Source organism: Mastomys coucha, unplaced genomic scaffold (genome assembly GCF_008632895.1).
Source record: "Mastomys coucha isolate ucsf_1 unplaced genomic scaffold, UCSF_Mcou_1 pScaffold21, whole genome shotgun sequence".
Classification (NCBI taxonomy): Eukaryota; Metazoa; Chordata; class Mammalia; order Rodentia; family Muridae; genus Mastomys; species Mastomys coucha.
In genome coordinates, this window is record NW_022196904.1 from 132,448,628 (window position 1) to 132,463,083 (window position 14,456).

At 49.9% G+C, this 14,456-nt stretch overlaps 1 protein-coding gene across 1 annotated transcript in view; it reads left to right on the forward strand.

Annotated features, from left to right (window-relative positions):
- Positions 1-14,456, forward strand: part of Kcnq1 (potassium voltage-gated channel subfamily Q member 1) — a 330,062-nt gene that overhangs the window by 77,941 nt on the left and 237,665 nt on the right. The window contains exons 5-10 of the mRNA XM_031388970.1: positions 100-196; positions 875-1,015; positions 7,797-7,907; positions 8,994-9,089; positions 10,800-10,922; positions 12,065-12,206. Of these exons, the coding sequence (XP_031244830.1) occupies positions 100-196; positions 875-1,015; positions 7,797-7,907; positions 8,994-9,089; positions 10,800-10,922; positions 12,065-12,206 (710 nt within the window). The remainder of the gene's footprint in view (positions 1-99; positions 197-874; positions 1,016-7,796; positions 7,908-8,993; positions 9,090-10,799; positions 10,923-12,064; positions 12,207-14,456) is intronic.

Genomic DNA, 14,456 nt, shown 5'->3' on the forward strand with positions numbered 1-14,456 from the left:
TCTCCTCTACCCATTGGAGGCTCGGCGGGGACAGGAACATAGGAAGCAAATGCTTGTGACCACCACGGCCCTCTCAGCCCCTCTCTTCTTGTTTCTTAGGGGTATCCGCTTCCTTCAGATCCTGCGGATGCTGCATGTTGATCGCCAGGGGGGTACCTGGAGGCTCCTGGGCTCTGTAGTCTTCATTCACCGCCAGGTGAGTAAGCCTGGTATGGGCAGAACAGAAGCTGGCCAGCCTATAAACAGGAGGACTGGCGACCTCGGAGGTCAGGGTACAAAGGTGGTGATATCTTAGCCCCTGGACCCCAGCTGAGTGGGCCAGGTCTAGGCAGGTACTAAGACATGAGTCTGAGGACAGGGTTCAGGACCCCAGAGCCTTCCCAGCCTGAGCCTATTCCACATGCACGATGTCAGAGTACTTGGCTTGTTAACAATGTAGAACTGCTGCCACCTCTACTTGGGCTTGGGACAAAAAACCATGGGTCTTGTAAGATGAATAACAGATCTATGAAGCTCTGAAATCAAACCTAGGAAATCAAAGATGGCGCCTCAGACATCTTCCAGAGGAAACTCTGCGCTTGAGAGGCTTCTGAGGACAGCTGGCTCTAAGTACTATCTTGTTATGGTTGCAAGGGAGACTGTGTGGACCCAAGTGGCTGATTCAGGGTAACAGCTGAGATGTCTTCATTGCCACTTTTGTGAATTAGAAAAACTAGGTTACTGTGGAAGGTGATTTCTTCACATATAACATGCTGCAGTCAACACAGTACAATCTAACAGCAAATTCTGGAACTTTCTACCAAGGGACTCCTCTCACCACACTCATGTGGACCACAGGGTATGTGACCATGGCCTATGTGTTTTCTGTCCCTAGGAGCTGATCACCACCCTGTACATTGGCTTTCTGGGTCTTATCTTCTCCTCCTATTTTGTCTACTTGGCTGAAAAAGATGCAGTGAATGAGTCTGGCCGCATCGAGTTTGGCAGCTATGCAGATGCTCTGTGGTGGGGGGTGGTAAGTTGGAGTTTTTACCGGGGGTCTCAGGTGGGAGATACATGGACCTGGGCAGTTGGGTTAGGATATTGAACTCTACTTGCTCAACATTTTTGCCTTCTCCACTGAGGCTACTAACCCCAGTTTAAAAACTTTTGAACCACAAGATGTACATTTAAAGCTTATAGAATGGGCCCTCTGTATACCACAGTGAGTGCTCTCTGGTCCTTATCTTGAAATTTGAACATTGTTATCTTTCAACTTCTGTTTTGAAAGGGAAGGCTGATGGGACCAGGGATTGCAAACTGGGACTTCATATCTCAACCTTGTGGTGATCCTTATTCTGGAGGGATCCTGGGCTTAGAGTGCAAGAAGGGGTCAAAGCATACTTTGAATGTTTATGGTGTCTATGTTGACCCAGGGAGCACACTTGTACCAGGGATCAAGACATGCAATGCCTTAATACCATTATAACCCTTACGAGCTTTGGACATGAGGTCTACAAAGGCTTTTGCTGCCCCAGGCAGCAGTAGTATGAGTACCAGCCAGGCCCTAAAGTCATGAAGATGGTCATAAACCTCCTGGGTTAGAGCAACTCCAAACCCTCTGAGCTGCCAGTCTGTGTGGAGCCTGGTGTATGACAATGACCTCTCGTGCTAGGGCTGAATGTTCCAAGATAGGGTTGTATGCAGGCCAGTGTACGGAATGTGTGCGTGCACACGCGCGCGTGTGTTTGTGTGTGTGTGTGTGTGTATGTAGAGGGATGTGGCTCCTTGGGTGTCAGCTAACAGGCAGAGAAGGGAGAGGTTCTGGTGAGAGTGGTGCTGAAGAAATCTGTGTAATACTCCATGACCTAGCAACTATTGCTCATGGCCTAAAAGCCTCTGGGATAGCTACTGCATGGCCTTCATGGCCTCCTCTGGAAATAGGCTTTGTCTAGCCACTGAGATTTGGGGTCTCCTGAGCTACAGAAAACACAAGAACCTAACAGGAGCAAGCAGTTCAGACCATGTATGGTCCATCCTCAATTCCAACTCTATCTCCTCTCAGCTTCAAGGACAATAGACTGTCCAGATGTTTTACACCATCATACCAGGAGAAGCTGCCAGGGCTGGCACCCTTGAGTGGGCACAAGGATTTCAATACCATCCCAAACAGCATTCTCAGTCTGGTGACTTTGGGCTCACTAGGCTAGTGAGAAGGTTGGGTGGGCCGTGGCAGCCTATAGAAAGGGCCAGCACAGACTCTGGGAACCTGATTCAGAGCAAGCAGCTATTTATGGTGATGATGGCTGCATCAGGCTCTGGCCTGAATACTAACCCCCCCCCCCAAATACCCTAGCCAGGAATGAACAGTCTCTGAGGCCTGCTTACTCTCAGAGCTTCTAGACTGGGCTTGAGACTGGAAGCTGAATAAACACATGTTCTCACAATTCCCAAGTGCCCCCAAGAAGTAGGGCACATAGCAAGACCTCTTGACATTGGCCAATTCAGTCCATTTTCTGGAAGTTTCCAGCATTCTAAACTGTTTAGCTTCAGGAGGTAAGGATACACTGAGAAGCTTCCAGGTTGGGACAGGACCCAGGTTCAGCTGCCAATGTCCCCAGATACCCTAGTATGATAGAATCAAACAGGATTGATAGGAAAACTTAGTGGGAAAGTTAGGAAGCTTGCCTGTGGAAAGAGGACACATCCCAGGGATACAGCAGGGCCTACACGGGGGGCAAGCTTCTCCAAATCTGATTTCTTTGGTGGGAGATGGGCAATGCTGGCTGAGGTACAGCAGGAAGTGAATGGGTGACTACCCACAGTGTGGCTGATAAGTGATGCCCAGCCTTAGCAGTGCCCAGCCATGATGCTGCCCTGCCTATGTTCCCAGCCTCCTGCAGGAGCTGTTTCCCAGGCCCTAAGCCCCTGGCCCCCCAGCGCTCGGCTGAAAAGCGCCCCCACTCCCACACCTGTGCAAACATCCGCCCGCCGGCCGGGAACACGGCCCCTTTGTGCCCAGCTTGGCACCAGTGCTCTGGCCTACTCCGTCAGCTGCAGCCCAGGCCTCGGCCACAGCACACCCTGGCCTGGCCATTGTTCCCGTGAGGCCCTGTCCAAAGGCCCCCCAGTACCCCTATTCATTCAGTGGCTGTCTCTGCAGCTGTCTAGTGGGAGCAGCCCAAGGCTGTGTTCCTGGCACCTCTAGAGTAATCAGAACTTGAGCACTGTAGGACAGGGCAGCCAGGCTCAGAGTTCTGTAACCCTGAGCCAATAACAGTCATATCCTTTGTCTCCCTCATCCTACAAGGGAAGTATGGCCCCACCCAACCTGCCCCTGGGTTCCTCATCTGTTTAATGTGAAGATTATGTGTACATCCTCATGTAAGAGCATTTTCTGAACACCAGACCCCTCTTCTGTCTGCTGTCCCCGTCCCAGACCAGGCCTCAAGCTCTGTCCCCTACCCCAAAGAATGTTGTCTGGACCCTGAGAACTGGACTAGCTTCCCCTAAGGTACACTGAGGTAGGCATTGAGGGGGGCCCTTGGGCAGCCAAGGGCACAGGGCCTCATAGAGGCATGCCTGCACAGGTAGTAATGTTTCTCACTCCATTAACCTGCAGAGCCAGTGATGAAGCTAAGGGTCTCCCTGGGCAGTGCTTATTCACTGCAAAAGTAAACTAGATTCTAGGGAGGGTCAGGAAAGCCTGTCCACTGCCAATAGGTGGACTCAGTATGTCCTGTTCTGCTCTGAACACCAGAGTCTGAAGCTGAGGCATGGGCAGGGCCACACTCACTTGGTAGACTCTGGGAAGGGCCTTTTATTATTATTAAGTCTGGTTTCTGGTAGCCCTGGGATCCTGTATCGCTCCTGTGTGTTTCACATGGACACACAGCATCGGATTAGGGTCCACTCAGGAGACACAGAAGAAAGACTGTAATTCTGAGTGAAACCATAGTCTGGGGTGAGGTTGGGTGAGCCATGTGGGAGACACAGATAAGTCCAGAATGTAGGTATCCAGGCAGCATTTTGTGGGGTGGCCCTGTCTTCATAAATTGTGAGTTCCTACAGCTGGAAAGCAAACACCATGGACTGTATCCCCTTCCTCTAGTGGGAACACCCACATGGGTGTGAGATCCCTAGAACCCAGAACCCCCTAAAATAATGTCCAAGTGTGGCTGTGAAGCATTTGGGGAGCCCCTCAAACTTTCCTTTACCCTTGAAACAGAATGCATTTGTTTGTATTACGGTTTGAGTGCAGGAAAATGGCATTTCTGCAAACACGGGCTCCTCTGTTTAATGCCTGGGGGTCTCTGAAAACAGGCGGCTGCTGGGCTCTGTTTACCCTGAGTGGCTAAATACAGAACTTCAAGTGAGCAGGCTGGAACCCCACCCTGTATTTCAGTCCCTTAAAAAACCCAGTCTGACGGCTCTTCATTTCTCACCTGGAGGCTCTGGAAAGTTCCCACCTCCCAGGCTGGACTGCGTCCTGCACAGCCAAGCTAGAAGGGCCTTGGAGTGGGGCGGTCTCTTAGATAGTCACATGCAAGCCCTGTGGAATTGTCCATGGGAGGCGTTATTCTTCAGGATTGATCTGACTATGGGGAAGTGAAGGCCAGAGCAGGGGCCAGGGCTGGTAGCACTAAGGCCTTTTCCTCCTCTTTGTAGGTTCTATGAGAATTATGCAGCAAAGGCCAAAGGCCTGCTAGGCCCCTTGCTAGTAAGCTCTTTCCAAGGAGGAGGAATCTTTATAGTTGGGCCTTATAGGATGACGAGGAGTCTCTACAAAGCATGTCCATCTTTTTTGTATCTGCTATTCAGTAAGCAGCGCCTAGATTTATTATGCAGATTCAGCAGGTTAGGTGATGGTAATACATAGGTTGAACTCATGCTACTGGGGAGTTGCCTGTGCAAGTCTCAGGAATAGAGCTTCCCAGAAACCCTTTCACCTGGAGGAAGCAGACAGCATCAGGAAGTAGTGAAACATAAGGTACGAGGTTGACACGCTGTGAGGCCAACATAGAGACCAAGCTGGACTCACCTCCCATATCTACCAGGCATCAGCTGTGGAGCCCTGGGCATGCCAACTAGCCTCTTGGGGCACATCTAGTTAATGGCTATAGATGAGTTAAGTCAGTGAGTATGCAGAAGGTGAGCTTCAGGAATGGTTGTGTTGGAGATTCTCAGCCAGGCTACCTCTAGACTCAAAGGGAAGAGACTAGTTCTGAAAATCCTTCCCAGTCTCTTATTCCTTGATATAGGGGCCTGCTCAGGGGGGAGGAGGAGGGCCATGAACCATACAGAGCCTGCCTGACAGGTTCAGAGCTAGCCATTGGGGACAAGTTCCAAACAGCTCTATAAAATGATCCATTCCTGAGTTGCTGAGTCTGTGACTTGGGGAAAAATAACTTGATAGGGACAGGCCACCTGGGAGAGAGGACTCATGAACTAGATTAGGAGCTCTGTGGTGGCCCAAGAGAACGAGGGTCCTAGTACTTAGTTCCCTCCAAAAAGACAGCTGGCCAGCACTCAGGACCACTGCACTAGGCCCTTTCTCCTACTGATTCAAGGAGTAGAGGGACAGCTAAGCCTTTAGGGAAAAGACGTAGCCTCAGGTATTTTTACCTACATAAGGAGTTTCCTTTTTATTCACCCATGTTTCCTCTCAGCTTGCCATCTAGGCCATTCTCTCTCTACCTTTGTAGATGTTTTCCTTCCTCTCCTCCCTCCCCTACAACCCCATTGTTGGACTGGGTTTCATATAGTCAATGCTAGCCTCAAATAAGCCATATTTCCCAGATGATCTTGAACTTTTGCTGGCTCCAGCCCAGGTCTGCTTTCACAAGTAGTTCCTGTCATGTGCCTGGCTCCCTAGAGAAGGCAGCTGGGGGTGGCCTCTCACATGTGGGGTGCATGCACTCTGAGAAGACACCACTAGTAAGGACCTTCAGCTCCCTTGAGCATTCTCATCCAGCAGCCTGCTGGTAGCCATTCCCTTAATCCTTGGAGCGGCTTGTCTTCAATGTACATTATGTGAGTGGTTTCAGGTGTGTGTGTGTGTGTGTGTGTGTGTGTGTGTGTGTGTGTGTGTGTGTGTGTGTGTGTGTATGTAAGATATCTGGACAGCATGTGCCCTGGCTTTCAGTCCTGGATATAACCTCTAGACCCCTTTGTGAACTTATGCAGTGTGTATGCACACTTTCATGGTGCCTCAGCTCAGTCAGTGGTGCATATTCCTTCATGTGCATATATGAGTGTGAACAGGTGTCCTTGTCTCCATGTGAGGCACGTTTACAACTGTATGCTCACATATGTAGATCAGGGTGGTCCCTTTAAAGGGCCCTGCCATGAATGGTTTGCTATGCCCTCTGTTCGTGCAGGGTGTGGATTTGTTTAAGGATAATGGCATTGTGGAGAAGATTTCTTGTGGACAATTGTGAGGAAACACCAGGATGCAACCTCTATAGCATGATACAGCACTGAAGGGTGGCCTAGTGGTGGCCTGGGCCCAGCTGGGGCCTGCTCTGTTGTTTGCCATCCAGGAGAAATTGACCTGTTGTTTCATGACCTGTTAACATACTGGCCAGAGTGACAGACTTGGCACTGTGGGGTTACTCTTGGTGTCCTTGTCCTCTGAACCCCTGCTGAAGTTGGTCAGAGTGCTTGCCTATGGCTGTGAGCACCTATCTCTATGCCCACTCAGATGTACAGATTAACTTCTGACTCCCATGCCTCTCTTGCCTTCCCCTCCTCTTCAGTGGCCACTGGGGAACAGCTGTGGTCTACAGCAGTCCATCTATGAATGGAATGGGTAGTGATAGCTGTGAGATCAGGGTGGGGTGGGCTTCACTTTGGTTGGAGTCTATTAGACAGTGTTCCCCCAGGCCCCATTTTTGTTGACCCTGTTGGGTAGAGGTTCACTTAGAGGTTCTCATGTAGGTCTTGGTTGGGTGGTCGTCGCCTGGCCCCCAAGGGGTGACAGCCAAGGTGTCTAGAGTGATCAGGCTATAAAGACCTTGAATGGACAGGGTCTCCCATCACACTGATCTGCTTTCACTGAAGGCCTGATCTGGACAGTGTGTTGTGACCCTGAGGAATGTGTGTTAGTGAATATAACAACCCTGTGTTCCTGGCAGGCCCAAGGCTGCCTCATGGTGTGACCTAGCAGTTAGGCACAGCCAGGGTGGGTCCCAAGTCCCTCATCAGAGGCCCCAGGAGCAAACCTCAGATGTCAGCAGGGGACAGCCGGGGGAGGGCAGCTCCTCACTCCTATTGTCCCACTGCACACCCTGGACGCTGCTCTCCCACTAAGAAGAGGGCTAGAGTCTTGTCTTATTCTCTCTGAAAAGGAAAAAATAAAACATCTGGATCTCTGGGCTGGTGGCAGGAAACAGCATGTCAGCCCCATCCTGGGGCTTTGTGGACTGCCGGCCTCAGTGGGAGCTTCCAGCCTCCTGGGGGCCAGTGCACTACAACTTTGGTGGCCAGGAGAGGGATCCTTGTGATGGGGCAGGAAGCTTGGTCCCTGTGGGTGGGCTTTGAGCTCTTTGCCTGTCCTGCACACCCCAATCTGTCTGCAGCCCTAGGGCTATGCCATCTGTGGTAATCAGAGTTGAAGGACTTAGGAGACTCAGAAACTTACCAACTCACCATATTGCTGTTCCTGGTACTTTCTCAGAACCGTGCCTCACTTATCCTGGTAGGCAGGGTTTTAAGTTGGTCTCTCTTATCATCAAGCCACTGTGTTGAGGCTGGCAGGTGTCTTTTCTGAGACTCTCAGCCTGCCCACCACTGACTGCAGTCCTTCTTCCTTGCAGGTCACAGTCACCACCATTGGCTACGGGGATAAGGTACCCCAGACATGGGTTGGGAAGACCATCGCCTCCTGTTTCTCTGTCTTCGCCATATCCTTCTTCGCACTCCCAGCGGTGGGTACCTATTAAGACTCCTCTCCCTTGTTTTCCACTCACCCTTGCCCCACCTCCTAGGCATTCCTTCAAGTAGAATAAGGATGCCTTGTTGTGGCACTTCACAGAAGCAGCAAGGTACAGGGGAGCAGACTGGGCCAAACCTGCAGGTCTGCTGCATAGCCAGGAGTGGCTCTGCCTTGTGACTTTTCTAAAAATCACAAACCTATGTCTACACATGTGTGCTATGTGGGACAAATACTGGTTACGTGTGTGTATCTGTCATTGTAGGTGTGTCTTATACATGTTGTGTGCATATACTGTATACATGTGTTACATGTACAAGTGTCTGTATTACATTTAAATAGCATGTTTAGCATATGTGCTGTTTATGTGTACATGTACACACACATATAAATCACACACATTTATGTGTGTGTGTCTGTATTTGTGATTTCTTGCGTGTCATGTGTATATCTATATTTGCGCATATGTTCCATATCCATATAGTATCTATGTTTCATGAGTCTCTGTGACATATGGGAGATGATGTGTTCGAGTGTCTGTTATATGTGCATGTGTGACACATATGGTTCATGACACACAGTGTGTGTCCCCTGTATGGCCCCAGCTGCTGAGGCAGTACTCCATCTCTGCCACTGTATCCCCTAGCCACCATGGCTACCAGTAGCTGTGGGCTTCTGGCTGAGGACAGCCTAAACTCCCACTCCCCTAGGGTTCTGGTTCCTCTGCCCCAGGGGCACAGGCTGATGGCTTAATTACCTGGCTTCTCACAGGTGGTGCCAAGAAATATGTAGAGAGTCTCAGGTCTCTTCTAGAGCCAAGCTTCATGTTGAATCAGCCCTGAGAAATGGCTTCTGCTTCCCCAGCTGGCAAGGCCAGGCAGGCTGAGCTCAGAGACTGCCTGCATGTGACATCTGTCTCAAATCCACCTTCTGATAGTCCCTGCCTGGCACAGCCCTGGGCACTGTGCAAACCTGATCTCCAGATGCTTTTGCTTCTTGCTCTTCCTTGGGACTCCTGTCCTCTGCTGGGCACTGGCCAGCATGCCTTGTGTAACAATGGGCACCTTCTGTCCCTTATCAGGGGATACTTGGCTCTGGGTTCGCACTGAAGGTCCAGCAGAAGCAGAGGCAGAAGCACTTCAACCGGCAGATCCCAGCTGCAGCCTCACTCATCCAGGTATGCGGTATGCCTGGCAGGTATCAGTGCTATGTACTTACATGTGTCTGGGTGTTGGAACCACTCCCAGCCATGTCCACTGCTTGAGAGGCATGGGTCCTTTTGCTGTGGCTCCTCCCATGGTGAGGCGGCTCTCTGGGAAAGTGCTCACTATTAGGACAATAGAGTGAGCACAAGGATGCAGAACCACTACTCGTCATGCTATTCCTATTGAGGGCCATACCTGCAGAGTAGGGCAAGGCCTGACCATGGCCACTTAGCCAGTCTGTACTCTGCTGGTCAGTCTGTTTCCTGAATTCTCTGATCTCAGCAGAGCTTCGAGAAGGGTGAGAGGCAGCCCTTCTCAAAGGTTGTAACTCTCCTGGTCATATCTAAGCCTCTAGCACAGATATGGGCCCCATCTTGTCCCTCTGCTGCCCTTACAGAACCTTCTGCCTGGTCATGACAGCAGCAGCCGTGAGAGTGGCAGTTGCAATTGTGTGCTTTCTCAGGCCTGGCTTTACCCCACAGCTTCTCATTTTGGGAAAACCTTAAATCAGACCCACTAACCTGCCTTGGCCACATTAACATAGCCAGGCAGTTATTTAGTTCCCCAGCTGAGCACAGAGGCCACTGCTCAGGAACTGCATGGTCTGTGGACAAGACTCCTTCAGAAGTCATGCCCACAGTGGAAGATGTGCCAGGGCTCACACTGGTGGGAGTTGGAAACACAGGCAACATGGAGTATGCTAGGAGGAGCTGCCCAGATAGGGTATACATGGGACATAAAGCCCTTGGAAGGGGCTTCAAACTGTCTCAGGGCATAGGCATCCCTGCCTGGATTTTGTGTCTATGCTGTCCTAGTGTGGGGCTGTCACTCAGAAACCTTGCCAGCATAGAGAACTTTAAACTACTTTTACTTTCTCATGCCCATAGGGATGATAGGGACAGAGCCACCATGATATGCCCCCATAAGAGGCTTTGGTATTTGTTCCTTGCCCCCTCTTGCTTGCTTGGCTCCTTCAGGCCCCTCCAGTGACTTCCCCAGGTCATCTTGCTGTGATAACTATGGGGAGGGGGTTTTCCTCTGAATGTTAGCCAAGAGTTTCATCTGTAGTTACCAGAGACTCCTCATAGCCACAGGCTAGCACTTGAAATCCTGGGAGACCTCACTGCCCACTGAACCCTGGGGCTCTCTCCTCCATGCCTTGCTGGTAGCCCCTTTCCATTGTCCTTCTCTGAGTAAAGTCTGGTTATCTAACTCTTCCTTAGTTGAGCATCTCTGTATGTTTGGGGCTTACTCACAGCCCTCTTTAGGAGTGGCTCAGGTAATAAATAGTTATTGCGGGCTGGAGAGATGGCTCAGCGGTTAAGAGCACTGACTGTTCTTCTGGAGGTCCTGAGTTCAAATCCCAGCAACCACATGGTGGCTCACAACCATCTGTAATGAGATATGATGTCTTCTTCTGGTGTGTCTGAAGATGGCTATAGTGTACCTACATATAATAAATAAATAAATCTTTAATAAATAAATAAATAAATAAATAGTTATTGCATGAGACAGTACCCTTCCTAGCCCTAGAGAGCCAAGCCTTGCTGTCAGGGAAGGGGCCTTGGAACAAGCGGGGCTCGGGGCTCGGGGCTCGGGGAGGAGCTGAAGATCCTTTGAGAGGTACCTCTGAGTAGCTAGACCAATGACCTTTCTCTCCTTTCCCCTCTGCCTGATTTCAGACTGCATGGAGGTGCTATGCTGCTGAGAACCCTGACTCATCCACTTGGAAGATCTATGTACGGAAGCCTGCTCGGAGCCACACTCTGCTGTCTCCGAGCCCCAAGCCTAAAAAGTCTGTCATGGTAAGCAGCCTCACTGGCTCAGGTAATAAATAGTTATTGTGGGCAGGAGAGATGGCTCAGCGGTTAAGAGCACTGACTGTTCTTCTGGAGGTCCTGAGTTCAAATCCCAGCAACCACATGGTGGCTCACAACCATCTGTAATGAGATATGATGTCTTCTTCTGGTGTGTCTGAAGACGGCTATAGTGTACCTACATATAATAAATAAATAAATCTTTAATAAATAAATAAATCCCACCAGGATGGGAACTACATATTAGCAGGTCAGAAAGCCATAGAGGTAGCGTGTGAGACTCTGGCATTGCCACTCAGTGTACTGCTCATTAGGGTGCCAACATCGTTCTGAAGTCAGAGGAAGTCTACTCCATGCCTGATCCCTGTTGACTTCATTTCTTCTACCCTTGGAGCCATGCTGGACTGCCAAGGCCAGGATATGATAGGTCTAAAGAGAATGCTTCTGAAATAGGAGCAGCCAGCTCCATCAGCTGCTGGAAGGAAGCTCTTGAGAGGATGCTGCTGCTGGGTTTTCCTTACTGAGTAAAGCAGACAGAACAGGAAGGTGTTGGAGCTCTAGCCTACAGAGTCAAGTTCTAGCAGCTGTGGACAAGAGTCTTGCCATTTGCCTGGAGCAGTGAGGAAAAGGTTGGGTCTTTTCCTTTCCTGCTCCCTGTCCTTGAAAAGACAACCTTCCTAGCATCCAACTGTCCCTGGACACTTGAACTTGCTCTTCCCTCTTCATGGTTTCATACAACCTGCTCCTCAACTTTCTCTGAGAGACCTCTTTAAAGAGGCTCCAGTGCCTCTTTGCTGCCTTGGCCTTCCCTACTGCCCTTGTGCAAGCTTGCATAGTGACACTCTACTGGGTTTTTGTTTGTTTGTTTTTGTTTGCTTGCTTTTCTTAGGCTGTGTGGTTGATGCCTGTGTGGGCCAAGCAACCCCCTGAACTCTCAAGCAATACCAGCACACTGAAGTCCCATTTCACCAATGTTTGCAGGAACTGGAGCTCAATCTCCCTGATCCAAGTTCCCTCAAGGGTACACATTTCAAGCCTGGATTCAGGACTCCACAGGTGTTCTGGGATTGGTTAAAGATCTAGCAGATAGTGCTCAGGAACTGCTGCTCCTCATATGGACTTTTTTTTAGGTAAAGAAGAGGAAGTTCAAGCTGGATAAGGATAATGGGATGAGTCCTGGAGAGAAGATGTTTAATGTCCCTCATATCACTTATGATCCCCCAGAGGATCGGAGGCCAGATCATTTCTCCATTGATGGCTATGACAGCTCAGGTAAGCAAGCTCCCATGTGTGTAGGGGCAGGACACTCAATGCTGACCCTACAGCAGGATCAACCTGACTGTGGGGAGCTTCCATGCCACCTGTTCCTAGTCCTCCCCTGGCACTCTGTCCATAAGGCCTCATAGCACAGACACAGTCACTTGCCTACCTTGGAAGCCCAAGCATGTCTTGAGGCCTCTGCTACTGGAGTAGAACTAGAAGCTTCTGGAGGTCTTGAAGCCATGCTCTCCTAGTCTTTTTCAGGTGGTAATTGTTCCATAGTCTGTTGAGAGGATACCTACAACCGGCTTAGAATGTTGAGGGTCAGCATGGCCTTGACCTGGCCACAAGAAGAAACATGGCATGTGATCTATTCACTGGGCTTCTCTTTCTAGCACCCAAGGTCTTTGTTTGAAAACATAGCTGTGGTGACCTCTTGGAGGTTTTCCCACTAATGGAGAAGCCCAGAGGTGAGGGTGGTAAAGATGAAGCTTCTGCAGGCCCTGGAGGGCCAGTGGCTAGCTGGTGAAATCATGACAGCATTTTGCAGGGGTCAGTGTCTTGATGGACACATTTCTTATACAGCTCTAAGTTTGTATCTAACATTATTTATATCCCTATATCCTTCTTTCCATGACCTAGATGAGGCCAGTCTCATGGGACCTAGTGATAAGGCTGCAGGCCTGTGAAAGTTTTGCATACCTAGTCCCTAGATAGTTTTTCCTCTGTAAGGTCATACATAGTGAGGCTCTGTGACAAGGGATCTCAGAGAGGTAAAGCTTTTTTTCCAGACCATGCAGTGAGAATATGGTATGCTCCTAGAAGTGCCTCTGGGTCACCAGTTACAGAGCAGATAGGCTAAGGGTACTCTTTTCATATCCTTCCTCTGGACTGGAAGGGGACCACAACAGGAACAAAAGGTCTCCTTACCAGAGAGAATTCTCAGGAGGTACATGTGCTCTTTCCATTATTATGACATGCTGACAAGCATTGTCCTAGGAGATGGGGCTCTGTGGGTCTGGGATTCTTACATTCCTGGGACCAGATGTGGAGTGTCCAGTCTCTAACAGGACAGTATCTGTTTCAGTATCTGGGCCACCAAGAGTCATGCCCAGCCTCATGTGCCATGTGGCCATGTCTTGTGCCTGGCAGGAAGGAGAAACAGTTGTTAGATGCTTGGTAGAGTGGAAACTAAGGGTTGAGACCAACAATGTTTGTGCAACAGTCTTCTGAGTTTATAGCATAACCCTCAGGAGACAGCATAGGTGGCTGTGGAAGGGACTTCCCCTGTAGCTCTCATATCTCTCTGAAAACTTCAGTGCCCACCTAAGGGTGAATGACTCTAGCAGCTGTCTATAACTCAAATATGAACAGTTCTGGTCTTTTTCTTCCCCTGAAAAGTATGGGTATCAAGATAATGAGCTACGCCTGGGATATGGCTCATGTCACCACATGCTTTTTGCTCAGCCTCTCCTGGGAAGCCCCTCACACTGCCCAGCTAGGTGTTTCCTCTTAAGGCTGTGTGCTAAGGCAAATAGTTCAGACATCCAGCATTCATAGGCTCTTCATCCTCTGACTCAATCTGCTTACAGACAATTACACAGAAGTTCCTCTTCTAAAGAATCTGGAGATGTCATGAAGATATACAAGAAGGTTCTGTGCAAATGCTATGCCATTTTATCTAAGGGACCAGAGTATCCATGAATTGGGGGAGTCTAGGGACCACCCCTCCAAAGGCATGCCTAGCCTCAGGAGAGGCCTTGCAAATATTCCTGAAGTCCCTGCCCAAGATACAGTCCTGGGTGGAGGGGACACCTGACTGAAAGCACAAAACATGATAGTTGGACCTCTGTACTTGAAGTCAGGGGAGAGCCCTTTTCCAGATGGAAAGGTGGAAGCATGAGTCAAAGGCACGGGTGTTCACTTCATCCACTACCCCTACTCCACCCTGAACACTTGCTTGCTCCAGCAATGATAGGCAACACAGTACCTAGTGCTGGTTCCTAAGGTCCTGGTTTCTCCCTTTGGAATCTTGCCTCTCATTCAGAACTGTTTTGCTTGCCTTCCAGAGTCTCAGACTCCATGGGAAGGCTTCATTTGAATGTCCTGATGGAGACTGAACACTCATTTCAGTATCTGGGCCACCAAGAGTCATGCCTAGCCTCAGGTGCCATTGTGGCCAGGTCTTGTGCCTGGCAGGAAGGAGACACTGATGTTGGGTGCTTGGTAGAGTGGGAACTAAGGGTTGAGACCAACAATGTG